Source organism: Lynx rufus, unplaced genomic scaffold (assembly GCF_022079265.1).
Source record: "Lynx rufus isolate CCGP_SWC_20201006 ecotype Redwood Valley unplaced genomic scaffold, mLynRuf1.p SCAF_8, whole genome shotgun sequence".
NCBI classification, from domain to species: domain Eukaryota; kingdom Metazoa; phylum Chordata; class Mammalia; order Carnivora; family Felidae; genus Lynx; species Lynx rufus.
This window is the reverse complement of record NW_025814896.1, coordinates 31312902-31337152: the sequence shown is the minus strand read 5'-3', so window position 1 is coordinate 31337152 and position 24251 is coordinate 31312902. Positions and strand designations below refer to the sequence as shown.

General features: G+C 43.6%; 1 protein-coding gene across 4 annotated transcripts in view; it reads left to right on the top strand.

Moving 5' to 3' along the window:
* The window catches only part of SLC23A2 (solute carrier family 23 member 2), a 135165-nt gene extending 129200 nt beyond the window's left edge, over nucleotides 1-5965 (top strand). For all 4 annotated transcript variants that reach the window (XM_047068026.1, XM_047068023.1, XM_047068025.1 and 1 more), the window contains one exon: nucleotides 1190-5965. In XM_047068026.1, the coding sequence (XP_046923982.1) occupies nucleotides 1190-1422 (233 nt within the window). In that variant the 3' untranslated portion in view covers nucleotides 1423-5965. The remainder of the gene's footprint in view (nucleotides 1-1189) is intronic.
* The last annotated feature ends 18286 nt before the right edge of the window (nucleotides 5966-24251 follow it).

The window sequence follows — 24251 nt, the reverse complement described above, 5'->3', positions numbered from 1 at the left end:
AGGCTGCTGGTACTATTGGAAAGTGCCACCACGGACACATTGATTGATGTACCTTCCATCAAGGAAGGGTGAGGCTTATTCTTGAACTTGAAGGTTTTGTTGAGATTTCTCCCCTAAAAACAGCACACCTCCAAAAAGCCTCAATCAAGAGGTTGCTGCTGCACATGAGGCGAAAGGAATCACATGCATGAATAGGTGGAAGGTGTTAGATTGATAGGGGTCAGTCACTAACTCTCTCAACTAATTGAGCGAGAGGCACAGGAGTCTGACAGGTGGAAATTAAAGTTCACTTTGTTACAGCAACATGGACAGGAGGGCCTTGCTTAGATATAAGAAAACAATGGTGTTCCTCATCCTGCACCATATACTTAAGCTCCTCATCTGGGTTTGGGCAGAGATAGTATGTTGTTAGGTATCCCATGTAGCCAAGGGCAGGTGCCATTGTGCCTCTCTGCACCAGAAAGATTTACAGAAAAAGTCAAGGGCTCAGGAGCTTCTGAGCCCTGTGGGCCCAGATCTTTCTCCCTGACTCATTTGTCAGGCTACAACGTGGAAGTTCATCCTCACATGTTCATCCATGACAAGTGGGGAGTACGTGGCAAAAGTGCCTCTCCCTCCCTCCCCATCCCCCACCCCACACAGATGGAGCAAAGCAGGATAAAGCTTGGCATGTGTGTGGATGGGGGGTGGTGTGCCCTGACCAGTTTATGAAGACATTATATGTGATATAATAAAGACCGGGTCCTATTCTGCAAGATCATATTTTGCATTTTAGAAGTTCTTGTGTTGGTTTTTGAGAACAGATTTGGGGAAAGAGATGGTGAGATGGAAGACCAGACAACCAGTTAGGAGATTGTTAAAATGACCCAAGAAAGCAATAACGTGGTGTGGGACTGACCTCAACAATGGGAATCGAGAATATGGGCCACGTGGGAGGGCAGTGAGGAGGCAAAGACATCGGGATGTTTGTGGAGCAAAAGGAACAAGGATGGGCTAGTGGTTCTTAGGTTTCTGGTTTAGGTACCTGGATGGCTGAGTGCCATCAACTGCTCCTTAAGGGATCTTTGCTGTCGTCCTGGCAGGTTCCATGTGTGGGACAGCATGTGGGAGAATCTCAACTCTTGGTGGAACTGTCAAACTAAACATTCCATTGTATTGTTTTGTGTGTGTGTGTGTGGGTGTTCCACAGGTACTCCGGAGGAAAGAGGAATCCGGAAGTGGAAGAAGGGCGTGGGCAAAGGGAGCAAGTCACTCGATGGCATGGAATCCTACGATCTGCCATTCGGCATGAACATTATTAAAAAATACAGATGCTTCAGCTACTTACCCATCAGCCCAACCTTTGCGGGCTACACGTGGAAAGGCCTCAGGAAGAATGCCACCAGCCGGAGTTCAGACGAGGACTCGCAGGCCACGGTATAGCTGTAGCTCATCCTGTGGCCCGGCCGCAGTGAGGCATGAATCTGTAGTTCCTTGCTGAGTAACAAGCAGTAACCTGTATGTTTGTATATCTGCATTTACATTCTGCACCCAGAGCTAAGACGATTACAAATAGCTTTTTTTGTTGTGGGTGGTGATCGTGTCTAATATTGTGTCTCACCTGTCTCCTTATTTAAGCCCTACCCCTTGCCTTTGAGAGCGTCCATTGAACTTGAAGTTCCTGTCCTCCTGTGGGAGTGGGTGTTTAAATCCACAGCGGTTCCTTGGTTTCGGTCTCCTTCTACCACCCTGGGCTAGCTTTCCTACAAGCTGCCTCCGGGGTGCAGGGGCTTTCTGTTCCAGAAGCACCTGGACCCGCTTCTATTTTATTTGACCTCAGCCTGCACCCGCATAGACCCCCTCTGCTCAAGGGGCACCAGTATCCTCTCACTGTCACATCTGACTGGTCAAATGTGATTCTGTGTCCCCTGATGCTCCTGTAGCAGGAAACTATTGACCTGATTGAAAACAGTCAACATGGTTACCTTATACCCATATCTGTGTGTGGGTAAGGTCTGTACAGGTGTTAATTAGAGTTGAAATCTGTTTGGGGGATTGGAGGGGAAAGGAAAGGACCTTGAAGTCAATATCTGATTCTCAACTGCTCTTTCTTGGTGCCACCCTGGCCCGGGATGGGCCAGCACATTTCATACTGGCCTCTTTTTCACTATAATTGAGACACTCTATCTGACATTTTATCACTCCAGGCTGGTGTGATGGGTATAGAGTGCCACACAGGGGCACTAAGCAGATGTTTATGGGAGTCTTGACTCTGCCGTCATGTGGATGTCAGTTCTTGTTGCGCGTATCTATAAATTACAAGATTTTATTCCTATTTAATGTTATTGACTATAACAGGTTTTTGAAATCAGTGTTTTTCCATGTGACCCTCTTTCCTTGCATCCCTATTACTTGTCCCCCACCCCTCACTTCCCATTAAGAAAAGAACCAGCATTTATAAAGCTGTGGATACCATCAGGGAAGCTTGTCGTCAAGGCTTTTGAAGGCCAGTAACCATTATTGTGGTTGTGTTTTGTATTGCTTGATACCATGAAAGTGTAAATACTGTAATGCCTAATCTATTTATCAAAACTGACTACTGGACCAGAGCCCAGAAACCGTGGGTTAAGTTACACGTGAATTTGTTTTGTGAAGAAGGGAAGCTGAGGCAGGTAATCAACAGAGCCGCCATATTGAATGGTTGGACATCCTGGTAAATTCATCCCTGTAGTTCTGTTGCAAGTCATTTCTGGCAGTTAAGGCTTAAGGAGACTTTCTGTGAGTTACCATGTGGAATGTCCACTGGATTTTGATTTTGCAGGGGGGGGAAATTAGACTGGCTAAATGCTGCCTTTCTTGTTTTAAGTTATTGCAGAAGATGGTAAGAAAAGCAGTAGGCAGGGCCCCTTCTGTTGATTTCTCATTAATAACACTAAATCTTTTCTGGAAAAGTTACTTCTGTGGAATTTGGTTTGAAAATTTTCAGCCAAAGGAAACCCTGAAACACAAGGTAGCGACCTCGCTGTGTGAGGTTGTGCTTCCTAGGTCGTTTGTTAACCTGGTTGAGCCTCAGACAGCCAATGGGTGTTCTTGTCTCTGACAGCAGGGCATGGTTCTCAGCAGCTCTGTGTCCACAGGGCCCGTCTCCTGCCCCCACAGCTGGCTCTCCTCCACCTCGTTCTGATGTCTTTGGCAGCATTGTTGTACCACTATAGCCTCCTCGATTCCTGGGAAGTTTGGGGCTTCAAGGCGTATTCTGGCAAGAATAGTTCAGAGCCACTGTACCGTTTTGCCAAGATCTTATTGCAGATTAAGTAAAAAAAAAAAAAACCAAAAAAATGAGATTCTAAATTACATTTAATTTTGTATGTTTTTTAAAAGTGTATCTGGTGCATAGGTAACTGTAGAAGCACACTGGTCAATGGTTTTCATCTCTTTAACTTGGTTAACTAACACTCAATGCTGACAGCCGTCCTGTACTGAGTTGCTCTCAGTTTCCTTCTGTTTGTGTTTTTGCTCAGCATCTCTAATTTCTCTGCTCTGAATAGTGGGGAAACTGTTAAACAGGCCAGAGATTTGCAGTATTCTAGTTCTCTAGGTGAGCAGAAGGACCAAATATCAAATAAAAGCATCTGAACCATTGGGTAATTTAACTTTCAGCGTAACCTGATGGGGCATCTTCCCTCCTAGTGAGTGACACTTAGGATATGTGCTTCAAACATCCAGAAACCCACTCCCTTCTAAAACCCCTCCTTGGGCCGGGTTTTATTGGGAGCTTCCAAATCTGCTGGTCTGGGGGATGTCTTCTGCAAGCATTTAAATGTGGAGGGAAGCCCTGTATCCATACCGAATGTTAGAGATGATGGATTTTGCTCTTTTTGTTTCGTTGGGGCCAACTTTAGATTCTCTAAGGCAGGGGGAAGGGGACAGGAGGTGGGGAGGAAAGAGGGCAGCCCAACTAAAGGTCCCATTGAGTCTGGTGCTTTCTGCACTCACTTTCACTTGAGTGAGTGGAGTCTCCTGATAATGAACAGATCCTGCATGTGCAGCACACACAACCATGATCGAAAGTGGTCCTCCTGCCGGCAAATACGCTACAGAATGAGTCTGTAATTAAAAGAGAAATGTATTCGTCTGCTCCTTAGGTTCAAGCACACACTGAAAGGGAGGTTTTGAGGGACGAAGGGGCCATGTGCATTTACATTATTGGCCTGCATTTCTGGGGCCGCATATCCACCACACTTTGGCCAATAGAACGTTTTTAAATGTTTTGGATGTAAGTGTTCTTGGACAGGGCATTCAGCCTCCAGTTTCCATAGTGACTACACCTACCCACCGTCTTTACATTGACCCTGGCCATCTCAATGTAAGAAGTAGAAAGTATTTATTTAGAAGGACAGTAGATACTGTCCCATCGAGGTGGGTGGCAAGGGAGAGCCCACCACTGGTTTTAATAAAAACTATCTAACGTGGTTCATAGAGTAATGGGGAATGGCTCCAGTCTTTGTCTCATTAGGGAATTAAACTTAGATTCTTTCATACAGACTCTTTCTTAAGAGGGTTTCAGATGTCGTAGTTTCTCGTGATTGATGGAGGTAAGAGAAGTGGCTTAACCAGGCCAGTTGGAATGAGGCATCGTGGGTCCTGGTGGTTTCCCGTTTTCATGGTAACAAATTCACACACCGGATTTGCTTTATACTGTAGAATACTGACTTTCATGATGACGACTTGGTTTATGCATGAATACTGCAGTATTTCCATATAGTAAAGTAACATTTCTACCCAGGATAATAGTCAGTTCTCCAGGGAGGGAATGATATAATTTTCATGACAATGTCATGTGATAATAGAATTTCTCCATTGATGAATCTCTAGTATGTGTGTATACTTTATTTAACCATGCGTATATTTTATCACCATGAGCTAAAGTAATTCTTTCATTCACGGCCCTGCTGAAGGATTGGTACTGGCAACTTAGACTTACGAGTTGGCAACTGTGATCATCCAGAATACTGATGCCACAAGAGTGGCCAGGCCAGGTAGAAGGTGAATAAGGAGCTGTGGCAGAAGCCTCATTCCAGAACCTGCCTGGCAATGAGCGGCAGCGTTGCGTGGGCGCTGTGCTTGGGACGTGCACACGCAGCCACACCCCCCGGGCACCGTGGCTGTGCACTCACTGCACGTGGGCCTGAGGCTTCTGGGGGGCGCCCCTTCTCAGGGGAGCCCCCCTGGGCCTCAGAGAAGGGCCCCGGGTTTCCACATGCCATACGTGTTGTGCTCTGTCCCCTTATGATTTGGACACAGACAACAGGACGTTTCCCACCCGCCACTTCACCTGCAGTCACCTCCTGAGTAGCTTGAGAAGACCGCCCGTTGTCTCGGACATTCGGCTTCTCCCTGTGGATGCGGAAAGCACGTTAGCGCTGGGCACCCCTTTTCAGCAGCCTCACACACATTCCTGCCCTTCTAGGTTGTTCTTGACTGTGCCTGGTCATCCTCCGCAGAAGGAACACCCGGCGTCCTTAGACTCACTGCGCTCGTTTCCCGGCACTTAGGGCACCCTCACCAGTGTCGCCGTCTCACTGACAGTTCAAGTTAATACCCTTTTTTGTTCGTTGGTAACAACCTCTGTTTGACACATTAATAAATTTCTGACTGTTCTTAAAGCAGTGGGGATGCCTATATTTTCCTTGCGTTTTTGTGACTGACTTTGGCTATATACCTTTCTGGGGTTTTGTTTTTTATTTTTATTTTGCATACCGAGGGTATCTGGGGGTGGGGTTGTTTTTTGAGATGTGTAATTCTTTTACGGAGTTTTTAAAAAAGAATTTTCATATTGTTTTTCTAACATGGCTTCATTAAACGTTTAAGTATTTTAAAAATATGTAATATTTGGACCAGATGTTGTGAATAATAGTAGAGATAAAGCTATTTTATTCTGTATTTTTAAAACTGTTCCGTACAAATAAAAGCTCTCCTGGACGCAGTTCCTGTAAATGTGCCTCCTCCTTTGGCTGGTCTGTAGGAAATTTGTCGTTAATTAAAAGTCATCACCCAGGGGAGGGAAATCGACTCAATAAACTAGATTCAGCAAGTCTCAGATGTTACCGTTGTCGGGGACCTGGAAGACCACAGGAGGAAAGCAGGAGCCAAAGCATCATCTGTTCCCACGAGCAGAGAACCACAGCGGGCCGCTTGGGGGATGCCTGAGCGAACCTTCATTACAGGATGCACCCTGCTGCGCCGTGGGCAAAATCAGGAACCTCTTGTTAAGTCAGCGACATCTGGAGGCTGGATCGAGAGAGCCAGTCCGTCCACACGGTGGAATCAAAGGCTTCCAGAGCAGACTAAGCCCTACTGAGTGTTTAGGCAGGGGCCAGAAATGCTGAGGCGTGGGTGCCAAAGAGGCCCGGAGCCCAGCTTGAGAGCAGCTGGTGACAGCTCGTTCTGTCAGGGCTCCCGGTGGGGCTTGAAGATGTGTGCGGAGGTGTTCGAGTATATTGATGTAGAGCTGACTTGGAATTTTCCGGTTCCCGTCTCCATCCCTGGTCCACCTCTGGCAGTTTGGGCCATGAGTGGCCACCACGGCTGCTCCCATCCAGTGTGCAGTCTGCTGCTTCCTGTTCCCAGCACCCTAACCTGAGCACTGCCACTGGGCAACCAGCCACAAGGTGAAATGTTCACCTTACATACATGCAAAACATGTGTATAAGGTATTAATAGAATACCCATGGTCCCACCCCCCCAGCGAAACAATGGCACATTACCAATACTCAAGACCCTCTACCCCATGGGCCTCTCTTCTGGGGCACCCCATGCACCAAGAGAACCACTGTCCAGATTTGGGGTTTATCGTCTCCTTGTTTTTCTCCACAATTTTGTCATATATATGCGTCCCTAAACAATTTACCGTTTAGTTTGTTTTACGTGGTTTTTAACATCATGTAAAAAGAATAGCAGTGTATATATTATATTTCACTCACTATTGTGAGATTCTTTCATGTTGGTACGTGTCTATGATGTAGTTCATCCATCTCCACTGCTGGGTAGTAAAATTTAAGGTTAACAAACACAAAGATCATTCTGAAAGTTTCCAGAGACTGTAAGCCAGAAGCGGAGCCTAAAGAGCCAGGATCAATGCACATCAGATATTTCAGCAGCAACTTTGTGTATGGAGTTACATTTTTAAGGACCGAAGGAAAAGAACTTTGAACTTAGAATTTCATGTCTAGCCACTCAAATGCCCTCACTTAAATGCTTCAGATAAAGTACTTGAATATGAGGAGAAACAAACCTAGGAAGCATTGTAATTGCTGAGAGCAAGATGAACAGTAAATAACTTGGTAAAACTGAGGTCTTGATCCATTCTGGCTGCTATCACAGAAAACCATAGATGGGGTGGCTTAGAAACCAACATTTCTCAGTTTGGGAGGCTAGAAGTCAAGTCACCAGTCGATTCAGTGTTTGGTAGGGACCTGTCACCTGGTGCATAGATGCTGCCCTCTCACTGTGTCTTCACGTGGTGGGAGAGGCAAAGGATCTCTTTTGGTGGGGGGGGGAGCTCTTTTATGAGGGCACTAATCCCACTAATGAGGAATTCACAAATCCCCCATCATGATCATGACCTAGTCACCCCAATGGCTCCACCTCTTAATACCATCGTATTGGGATTAGGTTTTCACGTGAACTTGTTGGGTAGGGGGACAGTCTATATAGCTCCTGGTCTCAAACTGTAATTCAAGGCCATATGAAGTTGTTGATGGGGTAAGAGAGGAGTCTTAGACATGAGAGAAACCAGACCAAATGCACCAATAACAATTATTGGACTAAACTTGCCAATTAGAAGATGTTAGGACGTCTAGAACAAAATCCTGACTTAGTCAACACCAGTGTTCAAAAGTGTGGTTCTGTTGATGGCTGCAAGAAGATGTGTTCGGGAGCTGATAACATCTTAGAAACTTTATTAAAAGTGTGTAGGGGGCGCCTGGGTGGCTCAGTCGGTTAAACGTCTGACTTGGGCTCAGGTCATGATCTCACGGTTCGTGGGTTTGAGCCCAGCGTTGGGCTCTGTGCTGACAGCTCAGAGCCTGGAGCCTCTTTCTGATTCTGTCTCTCTCTCTGTCTGCCCCTCCCCTGCTCATGCTGTGTCTCTCTGTCTCTCAAAAATAAATTTAAAAAAAAATTGGCGCCTGGGTGGCTCAATCGGGTAAGTGTCCAACTTTGGCTCAGGTCATGATCTCACAGTCCGTGAGTTTGAACCCCATGTCAAGCTCTGTGCTGACAGCTCAGAGCCTGGAGCCTGCTTCGGATTCTGTGTCTCCCTCTCTTTGCCCCTCCCCTGCTCATGCTCTGTCTCCCATCTCAAAAACAAAAACATTTTAAAAACTTTTTTAAAAAGTATGTAAAAGTTTCTAGGCAATTTGACATCGTCTTATGTGTGTTGAGTTTAATACTAAAGTATCTCCCCTGTATTTTTGTATGTCTCTAATTCCAGAATTTCATAAATCTCTTAAAGCATATTTTTTGAAAGTCTTAGGCTATAATGGATTGGGGAAAACAAAAAATCCTTCACCACAGATAGGGTTAGAAGCACCTAGGGATGCCTGGGTGGCTCAGTCAGTTAGGCATCTGACTTTGGCTCAGGTCATGATCTCACAGTTCATGGGTTCCAGTCCCACATTGGGCTCTGTGCTGACAGCTCAGAGCCTGGAGCCTGCTTCTGTGTCTCATTCTCTCTCTGCCCCTCCCCTGCTTGTGCTCTTTCTCTCTCAAAAATAAATAAATGTAAAAAAAAAAAAAATTTAGAAGCACCTCACCAGAAACTGGTTTACTTAAGGATGGGCAAAATCGAAAGTAAGAGGATGGGGAAAAATCACATGGGGTAAATACTAACCATCTATTTGTTATATTATTCTCAGACAAAATAAATCCTGAGACAGCATTGTTAAGGCAGGAAAGTTTATGGTGTAATGATAGAAAGGTGCAATTTACAAAGAGTCCATTTTAAACCCAGCCTCAAAATTCATGCAGTATAAATGGATAGAACTATAGGAAGAAACTGATAAGTCCACCGGCCAGTGGGAGATTCTAGCACTTACCTTTTGATACGTCAGGCAGGCAAAAAGTGAAGTGAGGCACAGAAGTGAAAGTGGTCAGAGGGCATGGTTAGAACTCTACGCCCAACGACTAGAGAATACACATTCTTCACAATCACTCAGGGGTGTTTCTAAAAACTAATTGTTCTAGGCATGAAAGCAAGCCTCAAAAATCTGAAGAATACGTGTTACGCAGAACATATCCACTAAACTGAGCAATTAAGTCGGAAGTCAATAAAAAGTTGAGTTTACAAGTTTGCATATTTGGATGTACAGAATATTGCTAAATAGCTCCATGTTCAAAGAAGAAACCAATAATAGAAATGTTCTTTAATGGATGTGTATTGTGTATCCTCTGGTGGTTCTGTGCACGCCTCCTGGACTTCTGACTTTACATCCACACTGCATCTCTTAGATCTCTCCTGTAAGTTTCATATAGTTTCACTCATGTTGTCTTTTTCCATTTCCTCTAAGTTCTAGGAGAATTTCCTGAGCAATGATCTAGATTACTGACTGGGTTTTCTAGAACATTGAATCTCTTACTCATGTCTTGTAAGCAATTTATTTTGGTCATTTTCAAACAAAGAGAAAAGCATAACCACTCCCCCACATCCTACAACCCAGCTTAACAGGCGTCGACTCCTGGCCAGTCTTGTTTCAAACATCTACACCTCTCAACTTTCCCTCCATTTTTCTGATCAAATCCCTCACATATCACATCATCTGTAAATATTTCAGCAGTTATCGCCAAAAGATAGTTTAAAAAAAAAAACCTGTCTTTAAAATTTAACAGTATTTAATATGATCAAATAGTTACTCAGTGTTCAAATTTACAATTGTCTCATAAGTATTTGAGATAGAATCCACATAATGTTTATACTTTGTTATTGGTTGATAAGTCTCTTCCTTGGAGTTTATTTGTTGAGCAATTTATTTGTCCTGCAGTTCCCTACAAGAAGTGCTGAGTACAGCTCCTTAAATATGTTCTTTGGCCCGAATCTGGTATTGGTGGGGGAGAGCACTATTTTGTAAGTGGCTGTGTGTCCTTCTGTCAGGCAGCACACAGTCTCTCCTTTTGTGATGTTTACAGCTATTGGTACACCATTCCCAGATCCGGTAGTTTATTGGGGACATTGCATTTTTTAAATTTGGTTCAATAATTTCATTTCAAGTTAAAACACTCCCACAAGATGTCTTCATAGATGCAATAACCTCTCAAATCCCACTGAAAGCATATCTTAGGGACTTTGCTCCCATTTCATACGTTTCATTGGCAAATGTTTCTTCCAATTACTCTAAATATACCCTTCTTTGGGACTATTGAACCTTTTCGTGTAATTTTTTTCTGACCGCTTATGCTAAAGAAGGAGGTCTGTGTTTGTTCAACAACAGGATTTACGGTGGATTTGGTTGATTACTTTTTCCCCAAAGCTTATGAGTTGAAACTAGAATCCTCTAGACCTTTTGAGATGACCTCTCCTTGGACTTTTCATCAGTTTGCATCCATTTACCAGACTCTTGTTTATTTGGCAGTAACTCACCATAGGTATTCTTCCAACATTTCCATTTTATTACAGATACCTTCATATTTATGTGAACATGTGCTTACAAGAAAGTAACAAAAATGTAGCCCAAGATCTGTGATCATTATTTTTGAGAAATGGGGTTGCAGGTTACACTTAATGCCATTTTTTCTATCCTAATTTTTTTATTTTTAAACTGTCTTAAATGCAAATTACTCATATACATGTTTCTTCAAATAAGATGAAAATTGTATTATAAATAGTAATATCACAGTTGAAGAAATAGGAAAGTCCCTGTACTCTTCTAATACAAATATAAAACATTCCACTTCCTCAAATTGTACTTGACATTAAAATAACAGTTGTGGCCAAATATACCTCAGTAAAAATATGAAAGTGCTAAAGCTACCACTTACTCTGTTTGCTACCCTTTGTCTTATATAGGAAGATTTTTGCCTCCTAAATGACATACATGGCTGGGTGGATAAAATCTTCCAGAACATTCCATCCTTAGGGACCAGGGGCAGGTGGGGAAGTCAGTTGGGGAGAGCACAATGGGGTTTGAAAACACAGGTTCAAGCTGAATGTCTCTCAGATGGTGGACTTTGGGCATCTGTCCCTGAGCTGGGTCCAGAAGTCTACAGTGTGCACTCCCATACCACACCCGGTCCCCCCAACACACACACCAACACAGCGCTACTCTGAACTGGGCTGATGTGGTCTCTGGACTGATGTGCTCTGCCTGGGCAGAGCAACTAGAAAACTCTCCTTCCGTTGCAGCCTCAACCTTCAACCATTATGGAGATGCTGAGCCTCAAATTCTGTTTATATCAACTATGAAGCAACTGCCCTTGGAGACTCAAAGATGTCAGAGGGCCTTTAATATATTTGTGTGTGTGTGTGTGAACACATATGTACAGTTTGTTTTGTTTTACCTCTTGGGCAGCAAGTGATCCACTGTGGTCTCAGGAAAATTATGACAATGACTTTGAAGCAGGAAGAATCACCCTCAGAGAGATCTTCTTAGGAATGATCCTCTTGAGCAACAGAAGACTTTTTAAATAAAAATATTTCATCTCAAGTAGGAGCCTAACCATTTGTATTGTGGTCCAGTGATCAGATAATGAGCTTTGAGCGTTCAGATCTCCAGAGCCTTCTTCCCATCGTGGCAGAAACTGCCAAGTGTCCCTCAGGATCTATTCTCCCATTCTTCTATGATCATGCAATTGCAGAAGGGCACAAGACTACACTTCCCAGCCTTGCTTGTAGCTGACTATGATCATGTGACCAGGCTCGGATGAGTGAGGAGTAAACAAGGCTGAAGGTACAACTTCTGGGTTTTGTTCTTAAAGGGTAAATGTTTACCTTTATTTTTGTCTTCCCCCACAACTCCCAACCCTTCCTGCTGGAAGGCAGAAGTGGTGGCCAACCAGTGTGTTCCATTTCAACGAGGACAACACCGGGGTGGGCAGGAAAATACGAAAGGAGGAGCCTGAAATCCTAATGACAGCAGCACAGAATTGATGTGAGAGAGAGATACACTGGTTTAAACCATTATTACTTGTGTATCTGTTGTAGCAACCAAAATTGTGCCCTATTAGAGATTTTGTAAGTCAAAAACCACCTAAACTTGGACTAGCAAGTCTTACGTTTCCACCTAAAAATTGACCAGCTATATAGCCTTGAGCATGTCATTCAACTGTTTTCTTCTCTATAAAATGGAAATAATACTCATCCAGAGTATTAGAAGGGATTATAGGGGTTAAGATATAAAGTCTTAACAGGCTAGGTTCCAGTGCTCCTCAACTCCTCTCCAGGCCTTGTAGGCACACACAGATATTTGTATAGAGCGCAATCATGGTGTACATCCTTCCACTGGAAGAACTTGCCAGGCCAGTGCCGAGACTTGGATATTTCAATCTGTAGAGTCGTGGGTCCCATCCCTAGTTCCTCTGTGTTCTCTAGACTAGCCAAGTCCTTAAGTGGCCCAGAATTTTCAAAGAGCCTCGCAGATACCCAGACACATTCCCTGAATTTGACCACCACCTGGGAATTTTGTGGAAAGTAACTTCAAGTCTCTCTACAAATGGGACACAAATGTCTACTCACGTAGGAAATGGAGTGAGATGGGGCATGGGGAGCTGGACTACATCCAAAGCCAGACGTTAGGACGAGTGAAGATGTAAAGAGAAAGGAACCTGTTATTAGAGGGTTTCTTTCTCTATTGATGTTTTGAAACTATCAAAGTAATATGTGCTTATTGTGACTGGCAAAACAGCTCAATCATACAGAGATGTGAAGAGTGAAAACTATTCCCCCAACCGCCCCAATCCTACCCCATCTTGCATAACCATCGTTACCCATCTGGTGTCTCCTTCCACTGTATTCTTGTTTGACAAATGTATGTAATCATAAATAGACATATACAAAGGTTGTGCTTGCTGATTTTATTGAAATAGAATGGTGGCATACTACGTTCTGAAACTTGCTTTTTTTTTCATTTTATAGTATGGCATAAGCATTCCTACAAAGGGGAAGAGGTAGATCTGTTTCCTGATATTTTATGCCCTGAGATACAGTTTAACATAAATAAGATCTTATACACAACAATTTCTTTTTAGCGCAGCCTTCTTTACATCTTTTCTGTTTGCTTGTTTTTCTTTTTCCATTTCCCTCTCCCTCTGCCCATCCTTCTGTGTTGCTCTAGTAATCCATGTTGGCAACCTGCTTTTAGCATTCATACATTTTTCCATGTTCCTCCAGCTATGCAAACTGCCTACCTACCTGTACACGCATATAGGCATCAACATCACATATACACATTCATTCATGTTTTGTCAGGTTTTTCTCTACCAAAAAAAAAAAAAAAAAAGATCCTCTTAAACACTTTTCCGCACCACGTTGTTCCCTCAACAATATCTTGCGGAAGTCTCTACAAGTCAGCCACCATCACTCTGATTCATTTTTTCATAAAGATTTTATAATATTTCTTGCTGAGGATTCACTGTAGCTTATTCAAAGCTGATATCGGTGTTTTCCATTTTTAGCTGTCCTAGAGAGCTACAATAGACATTTTTGTAAGAGCTTTTAACAAATGATAAAATACTTTCCCACCAGTGGAACTGGTGGGCTAAAGAGCATGAGTATTTTGGGGGTGCGTGGGTGGCTCAGGCGGTTAAGCATCTGACTTCAGCTCAGGTCATGATCTCACAGTTCAGGAGTCCCAAGTCTTGCATCAGTGAGCTCAAGACCCTCTTTGGGGGAACTTACGGCCTGCTTCGCGTGCTGTCTCTCTCTCTCTCTCTCTCTCTGTCTCTCTCTCTGTCTCTCTCCCTCTCTCCCTCTCCTTCTCTCTGCCTCTTGCACACTTGAGCCCTCTCTCAAAAAAAATAATTAAAAAGATAAAGAGTATATGTACTTTAAATGTTAAGGGATCTTACCAGATTGCTTTCTAAAAGCCATAATAATTTTTTTTTTCCCGCGAGCAAGGTATGAGAATATCTCACCCCTTTCCTCACCCCTGCACCCCTGCCAGCAATGACATTACCTTTCTCTTAATTTTTCTCAGCCTAATAACTATAACAGGATATCTCATTGGACTTTAACTTACCTTTCCTTGACCATCATGTATTTGAACAGCTTTTTAAAAATATTTCTCAGCCATTTCGATTTTCCCTTCAATGAATGGTCTGTTCATATTTTTTGCTCATTTTTTTCATTTAGGTTGTTTGTCTTTTATTTTGTGAGGTTTTTTTTTTTTGGTGTATTATGGATATTTAACTCCTCATCTGTATTATAATTTTTTCCCCACGTGTATTTGTTTTACTATTTCTTGCCAAGAAATATCAGGAACAGTGTTAATAGAGAAATTTGGAGGGGGGGAATTTCACAGTACAGATAGAGTTAAATATTCATGATGCATAAAGAGCTCTTATTAATGTTTATATAGTTAACTATGTCTGTGTCTGCTGAGCAAGTGTGTTTCCTGTTTTGATTAAGACAGTCTCCCCACCCCTAGGTTGCATGTGTAGTCCAAGATTTCATTCTTGAGTTTCACTATTTAATTTTTTACATTTAAATGCTTAATGATTCTGAAAGTTATGTTTATGATTGGCTATTCTACTAATCTGTTCCTATTATAATAAGAAGGCAAATCCATGCCTACTATTCTTTTCCATATATTTATTACATTTTCTCAGGCTTTTATTTTATTTGTAAAGACTGTATTGCTTTATTACTACCAACAGGAGTGGCCTGCATGGGGTGGGTGGTCGGTGCACTGGGTTCAGGGTAGGTGTGAGATGTTGGTTGGGAAGCTGGAAAGAAAGAAGATGGGTTTGGAGGCCAGGCCCAAGGGTTCCTCGGATTAGTTTATGGGAATGGGTAGCCATGATAAAGGAGTTATGGCAAGCCACAGCCATACTGCCAAGCAGAATGAGAAACCCCTGGAAATCTAGCTGCCCTTCACAGTTGAGGTTCCATTTTTGCATCATGTGGCCAAGGACACCAGGGTCTTTCTGGCTCTTTGTGAAGGCAGTCAGTTTCATCTTCATGATGCTTAGGAACACACGCTGAGAGAGTCTGCAGTTGTTACCGTCCCTCCCAGGACACTTCTGGAACACAGCAATCAGAGACTCAGGGCACCACTCAGTCTCTGTAGACTTGAAGATCCTTGCCTTGTTGGAGTTGAATCAGAGGCTGGGACTGGGGAGTGGCTCAGAGAGGTCTGAGCAGCCTCAGCTGTTTCTTGTTTATTAACATTGTATTAATCACAGTTTATCCAAATCCCTAAGAAGCCCTGTTAAGATGCTAACTAGAATTACAGTATATTTATATATTTTTCCCCAATAAAGTATGTGATACATCCTTTCATTTGGTTAGAATCTTGTTTTTAAGACCTTCAAAAGGATTTTGTAGTTTTTTCATATATGTCTTATGACTCTCATTTGGTTTATTCGTAAGAAGTTAATAATTTTATTGTTATTGTATATGGAATATTTTATCTAGGATCTAGATCTCCACATGTATTGTACACATCAGATATGAATTTTTATATATTTGTGTTATATCTAGCCAGCTTACTAACTTCTATTATTAATTCTTTTAGTTTTATTAGGTTTTGAATTCAAACAGTGTGTTCTTGACAAAAATAAGATAGTTTTTACTTTTTCTTGACTGATGCTGGGATTCTTTTCTTTTTCTCTTATCGTACTGCAAATACTAGAGCTCCAAGTCAATGCTGAATAATAATGATGAGGTCAGGCATCCTGGGTAGTTGCTGATTTAGGTTGAGTGTCCGTTTAGAATATTTCCTACTGGATCTTAGTAAATAGACTTTATTATATATTTAAGAAGTTTCCAATTTTATTTAGCATTTTATTTTTTTTGTTCAGTGTTTATTTATTTTTGAGAGCGTGAGAGAGCATGAGCAGGGGAGGGGCAGAGAGAGAGAGGGAGACACAGAATCTGAAGCAAGCTCCAGGCTCCAAACTGTCAGCACAGAGCCCGACATGCGACTCGAACCCACGAACCACGAGATCCATAAAAAATATATTCTCTACTCAAAAAACTTAAGTATGTTATTTCTATTATATTATTCTATTGCTTTTATTTTACATTTATTAGACATGTCAAAAAGTTGTATTTAGGGGCGCCTGGGTGGCGCAGTCAGTTAAGCGTCCGACTTCAGCCAGGTCACGATCTCGCGGTCCGTGAGTTCGAGCCCCGCGTAGGGCTCTGGGCTGATGGCTCAGAGCCTGGAGCCTGTTTCCAATTCTGTGTCTCCCTCTCTCTCTGCCCCTCCCCCGTTCATGTTCTGTCTCTCTCTGTCCCAAAAATAAATAAACGTTGAAAAAAAAATTAAAAAAAAAAAAGTTGTATTTAAATCTCTAACACTAATTTTTAAATGGAATTATCCTCATGTTTCTAATAATTTTTGCTTTATATATTTAGTTTCCTTTTTTTTAGAGTAATCTCTGTGCCGAAGGTGGGTCTCAAAATCATGACCCCAAGATCAAGAGTTGCACACTCTGCTGACTTGAGCCAACCAGACACCCCAGTTGCCATGTTGTTTTGTGCTCATATGTTTATAGCTGTTATATCTTTTTTGTATGCTGTGACATATATTGTGACTCTCCTTATTCTATTTAGTGCTTTAAATTTTTAAATTTCATATTTAATATAAAATTATCACAATTTTAAAATTTTTATTTTTTATTTTATTTTAGAGAGAGAGTGTGCACAGTGAGGAGGGGTGGGGGGACAGAGGAAGAATCCATGCTCAGCATGGAGTGCCACATGGGGCTCCATCCCACGACGCTGGGATCATGACCTGAACCGAAATCAAAAGTTGGATGCTCAATGAACTGAGCCAGCCAGGCGTCCCTGTCATTCTATTTCTTTTTTTTTTTTAATATGAAATTTGTTGTCAGATTGGTTTCCATACAACACCCAGTGCTCATCCCAACAGGTGCCCTTCTCAATGCCCATCACCCACACTCCCCTCCCTCCCAACCCCCATCAACCCTCAGTTTATTCTCAATTTTTAAGAGTCTCTTATGGTTTGGCTCCCTCCCTCTCTAACTTTTGTTTTCCTTTCCCTCCCCCATGGTCTTCTGTTAAGTTTCTCAGGATCCACATAAGAGTGAAAACATATGGTATCTGTCTTTCTCTGTATGACTTATTTCACTTAGCATAACACTCCAGTTCCATCCACGTTGCTACAAAAGGCCATATTTCATTCTTTCTCATTGCCAAGTAGTATTCCATTGTGTATATAAGCCACAATTTCTTTATCCATGCATCAGTTGATGGACATTTAGGCTCTTTCCATAATTTGGCTTACTAGCAAATCGAATTCAACAGCATATAAAAAGAATTATTCACCATGATCAAGTGGGATTCATTCCTGGGCTGCAGGGCTGGTTCAACATTTGCAGATCAATCAATGTGATACATCATATTAATAAAAGAAAAGAAAAGAACCATATGATCCTGTCAATAGATGCAGAAAAAGCATTTGACAAAATTCAGCATTCTTTCTTAGTAAAAACCCTTGGGAAAGTCGGGATAGAAGGAACATACTTAAACATCATAAAAGCCATTTATGAAAAGCGCACAGCTAATATCATCCTCAATGGGGAAAAACTGAGAGCTTTCTCCCTGAGATCAGGAACACGACAGGGATGTCCACCCTCACCGCTGTTGTTTAACACAGTGTTGGAAGTGCTAGCATCAGCAATCAGACAACAAGAGGAAATCAAAGGCATCAAAACTGACAAAGATGAAGTCAAGCTTTCACTTTTTGCAGATGACATGATATTATACATGGAAAACCCGATAGACTCCACCAAAAGTCTGCTAGAACTGACACATGAATTCAGCAAAGTCGCAGCATACAAAATCAATGTACAGAAATCAGTTGCATTCTTACACACTGGTAATGAAGCAACAGAAAGACAAATAAAGAAACCGATCCCATTCACAATTGCACCAAGAATCATAAAATACCTGGGAATAAACCTAACCAAAGATGTAAGAGATCTGTGTGCTGAAAACCTGTCATTCTATTTCAACTGTGCTTTTTATATACAGCATAAACCTAGGTTTCACATTTTCACTTTGACATTTCTGTATTTTACCGGGTTCATTAATTCTGTTTGAACTTACTGTATTAACTGATATTCTTGATTTTATTCTTTCTTCATTTTACTTATCACTTACTTTGTTGTATCTGTTTTACCTTTCTAACATTTCGTATTAATGTGATGAAATTGTGTTCATCTCTTCCTTCCTTTCCCTTCTCTGCCTGGTTAGCTAGGGAATATCGTTGAACTTTTCCCAGATTTCATAATTAAACAAATACAATTCCTCTAAGTTGTGCAGAGATACTTTAATACCCTTCATTCCAGCTGATTCCTTGAATTTCTCTAACAGTATGTCTCTTCTATTTATCAATCCTTGCTGAATATTTATACCACACAGTTTCACACTGTGTATTATTCTGTTTAATTCGACAGTGTGCTCTTTTAAAGGTCCACTGCTCACCACTGTTTCCTCTTGTCTTTACTCTCTCTCAACTTGAAATCTGTGTTCTGAGTCATTTGTCTTTGGACAGTACTTTCTTGAGAATTTCCCTAAGGAACGGGACATTCTGATGCCTCTCATATCCACAAATATCTTTTACCTTGACCTGTCAGTGATATCTTGGTTTATAGAGGATTCTTGGGTTGCTGGGGTTTTTACTTTTTAAATTTTTTATCAGTATATGTTATTCCACTGTCCATTAGCTTCCTGTGTTGCAGATTAAAAGTCTGGTGTCAATTTGATTATTTTTTCCTGTGGTAGGTGCCTAGTTCTTTCTTTCAGATCTCAACATCAGTCATCCTTTCCTTCAACTCATTTACCGAAAATTTTAATTAAAAAATCATATTTATCATTGTGGTTAGATGGTAAGATGCCCATATTTTTTAGAGTTGGCTTTAAAATACTTTTGCAAAGTAGAAAAGTAGATGAAACAAGTGTTATGGTTAGAAGAGAGCAAGTATGTATTTTTTAGAGCTGCCTACTGAAATACGTAGGGGTGATAGAACATGGTGTCTGGAATTGGCTTTAAAACACTTAGTAGGGGGGGCGGTGCGCCTAGGTGGCTTAGTCAGGCAAGTGTCTGACTTCAGCTCAGGTCATGATCTCATGGTCCATGAGTTCGAGCCCCGCGTCAGGCTCTGTGCTGACAGCTTGGAACCTGGAGCCTACTTTGGATTCTGTGCCTCCCTCTCTCTCTCAGCCCCTCCCCTGCTCATGCTCTGTCTCCCTCACTCTCTCTCGAAAAATAAATAAACATCAAAAAAATATTTTTTTTAATACTTAGTAGGGAAGAAAAGGCAGTAGATGAAGCCTGTGGCAAAATCTTTACAGTTGCTGGATCTGGGTGACGGGCAAATGAGAATTCATGGTACTTTCTACTTTGTATATGTAAATACTCATAATAAGGCTCAGCATTTTAGCTCCACATTTTTTGTGCTGCTCTTACATCTAGCTAGGCACAGTCATTAATTTTTTGCTCACATTGGGGCGTGATAGCTAACCGAGCAAAGTCAAGGAAGAGTGAACCCGGAGAGCAATTGCAGGGAGTGACAAACACTTCAGTGTTGTTGGAGCATTCAAGTGTGGGCCAAAGAGAAGTCAGTCATGAAAAGGGAGCCTTAGGTAGGCGCTAATTAATGGACGACCTTGTAGGCTGGAGTAGATGCTGTTTCTGCCTCATTTCCTACCCCCCTGGGCCACCTGAGTTCATCTGCAGCTGCAGAAGAAGACCGTTTCCGGCACACTGACAGCTTCCTAGGTCAAGCACGTGTACGTTTTGCTTTTTCTGTGCTTAAAGCTTGAGCATCACACACGTTTGCTCCATTGAAGGCAGGGGTACCCAGAAGCGGAAGATGCAGGGATTTAACCTCAACCAATGCAGGACTGGCAAAGGTGGGTCGTGTCCCAGACTTCCGTCCCCCAACGGGATGACTCTAAGGCGTGTTCCACATAGTGTTTCGGAGAACTCACAGGACCGAGCTCCAGTTGCCCCCAGCGTAACTTGCTTATTAGCGCACCTTTAATTCACCTTCCTCCCTCCCTCGTCCCACTTCCTCACTCCCTCACTCGTGCTTCCTAGGATGACCTCCCAAATAAAGGGTGCGGTGATTTCAACATCTATTCACAACTTCTTTGACACTCCTTCCTTCAAAAAGTGGAGCGAATTTCCCTCCTCTTGAGGGTGATGGCTTTCAAAACGTACTTCTTTTTTTTTTTTTTAAGTTTTAAAAAAAAAGGTTCATGTATTTTGAGAGAGAGAGAGAGAGAGAGCGAGCATGGGTGGGGGAAGGGCAGAGAGGGAGGGAGAGAGAATCCCAAGCAGGTTCTGCCATATGGGGCTCAATCCCGTGAACCCAACTGCAAGATCATGACCTGAGCTGAAACCAAGAGTCGAAAGCTCATCCAACTGCGCCACCCAGACACCCTCTCTTTCAAAAAACATGTATTTATTGGGGCACCTGGGTGGCTCAGTTGGTTGAGTGTCCGACTTCAGCTCAGGTCACGATCTCATGGTTTGTGAGTTCAAGCCCAGCATTGAGCTCTGTGCTGACAGTTCAGAGCCTGGTACCTCCTTCGGATTCTGTGTCTCCCTCTCTCTCTGCCCCTCCCCTGCTCTCTCTCAAAAATAAACACTAAAAACAATTTTTATGTGTATTTGTTTTGAGAGAGAATGTGCATACTTGCATGAGCTGGGGAGGGGGGAGGGGCAGAAAGAGAGGAAGAGAGAGAGAATCTCAAGCAGGCTCCAAGTTGTTAGCACAGAGCCCCATGCAGGGCTTGAGCCCACAAACCTGAGATCAGGACTGGGGTGAAATCAAGAGGCAGATGTTTAACCAACTGAACCACTCAGGTGCTTTTTTTTTTTTTTAAGTTTATTTACTTTGAGAGAGAGTAGGGGAGGGGCAGAAAGAGAGGGAGGGAGAGAATCCCAAGCAGCCTCCACACTGTCAGTGCAGAGCCTGATGTAGAGCTCAAACCCACAAACCACGAGATCATGACCTGAGCCGAAATCAAGAGTCAGATGCCTAACCAACTGAGCCCCCCAGGTGCCCCCATAACTTATTTCTGGAAGACACACATTGTAACTGCCACTGCATTCTATTCATAACTTATTTCTAATGAGTAGAATGCAGTAGCAATGACAATGTGTGTCTTCAAGTCTCAGTCATACAAGACATGATGACTTCTCCTTTGTTCTCTTGGGTCATTTGCTCTTGGGGAAGTCAATCACCATGTTGTGAGGACACTTGAGCAGCCCTGTTGAGATGTCCATGTTGTGGAGCAGAACTGAGGCCTCCTATGTGCATGACCCTCCTTCTAGGTGGATTGTCCAGCCCCAGTCAAGCCTTCAGATGACTGCAGCCCCTGTGAGAGATTCTGAGGCAGAACCATTTAGCTAAGCCATTTCCAAATCCCCGATTGATAGTAAGTGTATGAAATAACCAGCATTTATTATTGTTTTAAGCTCACCTTTGTGCTAATTTATTACCTAGAAATAGTTCATTAATATACAGATTCTACTTTGGGGTAAAGCCAAACTAAGACATGGGAGGCTTCGGGACCTAATCCTATAGGCATAGGAAGTTGCAAAAGGAGTTTAAGGGAGAAGCTCCCACCTCTAACTAGCAGATTCCCACCTTGCGTCTTTTCTCTCTTCAGGATGCCTACTCCCACCCATGGCCTTGGCCTGCGTTATCATCCAAGGTGGCACACACAAATTGGATATATGCAAAAATGAAAGCTTTTGTTGATGAGTGACTGTTTTCTTGACCCTTGAGACCCGTTAACAGTTTTCTGTTGGTCCTCTCTGGCACAGGTAGTCCAGTAGGTGCCTTTTTATTCGTACCCAGGACCTGTTCAGCACAGCTCCTCTGCCCCAGGCTGCCACCCAGCCTCCTCCCCCTCACTCCAGGTTGCTCGCCAGCTCCACAGTGCAGGGCCACGTGTCCCTGTCTGACCGTGTTCCCAGACCCCTGGCTGCTCTTGCTTCTCAGCTGCTGATGCCCAGGTGCCCTTTTTTCTGCACATCAGAGCCTCTGAAACTCCCTCTCTCATATGAGACGTCTGAAGACTCTGCCTCCTTGAGTAAGGTGCTCCGGAGTGGCTTGCCCCGGAACTGAAGCCACATTGGACACCCCCCACCCCCTTCCATTCCAGGTGAACTGTGACACAAGTCCCTGAAATGGTCTCCCGAGGCGGCCACACTCACCTTGCTCTCTCCCAGGTGGCATCCATGGCTCCCAGAAACCCTGGAAGTGGTCTATCCCTCCTACCGACACCTGTAGACATGTCACAGGGAGGGAGACGGCCTTTCTGTGCACTCCATATGACGGACAGGATGACAGCCTTCCCTGGGGAGTTACTGTCACTGCCCACTCCTGTTCTCTAGGCACTTGGCACTCGCTCGACTACTGCTGCTCTCTGGGAACCTTTCAGGCAAACAGGAAGTGCCAGGGGGATAACACGCAGGAGAAGCTCTCAGCCAGTGGTTGAAGGGCATCAGTAGCCAGCTCCCTCATCCCCTGGGTGGGCAGCTGAGGTGTGTTCTACACTTTCTCCCAGAATCCCCAGCAGGACTGAGCCCCCGTTGCCCACAGTGGTGATGTGCACCACATGCCCCGTGTTGGTGTTCTTCACCTCCCCTCTTCCCCTCCCCACCTAAGCGACTTGCACTTGCATCTGCGTCTTGGGGTCTGCATTTGAGGGCATCCGAATTCTGACACACTCACCCGCGGTTATCACTGAACTTCACAGGTGCCTCATCCTGGAAGTGGGGAAATGGGGGGGGGGGGCATTGTATAGTACTCCAAAACTTCTTAATGTTCTCAAAATAAACAAACTAGAACAAAAATCCTCTTTCCAGCCCAGTGCAGAGTCTTTTCAGCTTCTCTGAACCTGACAGAGAGTTGTCCTCTTGGGTGGCAGCATGGTGCCCCTGGAACTTAGTCACATGGGGTCTGATGTCTTCGGAGGTCTGTGTCAGGGTGTGGGATTGGGGAAAGGAGGACACATCTCCCATGGCATCACAGAGTACGGCCACGAGGGGCGCCTAGGTGGCTCAGTCGGTTGAGCCACCAACTTAGGCTCAGGCTGTGATCTCACAGTTTGTGAGTTCGAGCCCTGCATTGGGCTCTGTGCTGACAGCTGGGAGCCTGGAGCCTGCTTCGGATTCTGTGTCTCCCTCTCTCCCTGCCCCTCCCCCACTCATGCTTTGTCTCTCTCTGTCTCAGAAATAAATAAAACATAAAAATAAATTTAAAAAATCATACCCCAGAGTACGGCCACGAGCAAATACTTCACCCCTCTGGTAGGCTTTGGTAAGCTGATGACTGGCCATTCTAAACCTTTACCCAGACCTTGTCTCCAAGTTCCTGACTGGAGAGCTGACTGCTTATGTGGCATAACCACAGGCTGCATCTCAATCCGGAGGCAGCACCTTCCCTCTCCACCAAATATACTTCTCTTCCAGCTTCATTGCACTCGCTCACAAGTCCTCTCCTGTTTCGTCTCCTGGGCCCAGTCTATCACCAAACCCTGTGGGTCCTGCCTTGCACCATCTCCTGAATCTATCCTCTACTCTGCACACTCACTGTTACCTCTGTCACACTGATTAGCGTTTGGTGGTGTTACGACTGGTAACACGGAAAAGTGATTGTATCTGAGTCTGCCCAGAGTCCACATCCTTTGTCATATGACTGTAGTTCCTCTCAACCAGAGGCGGAGTGTTCTTCCCATGCCTTGACTTTGGGCTTGGCCATGTGACTTACTTTGGCCAATGAGATGTTTTAAAGACTTGAAGTGTCCTTGTGGGGTGAGACGTGTTCTCTTGTGTCCCAGCCATCGTGATGAGGAGAACAGGCCCCTGGCTAGCCCACGGGCCTCTGGAAGAGCAGAGAACGTAGAGCAGAGCTTGAGGCCTACAGCATGAAGCAGAGCTGTCCCAACGGGCCCCTGCAAAGGATGAGTGTTCTCAGCCCTGAGTTTTTTAGGGCTGTTTGTTACACAGCAGTATTGTGGCAATAGGTGACTGACACACCTCTGTAGTTTAAGTGATCACAATTTTGTTCTT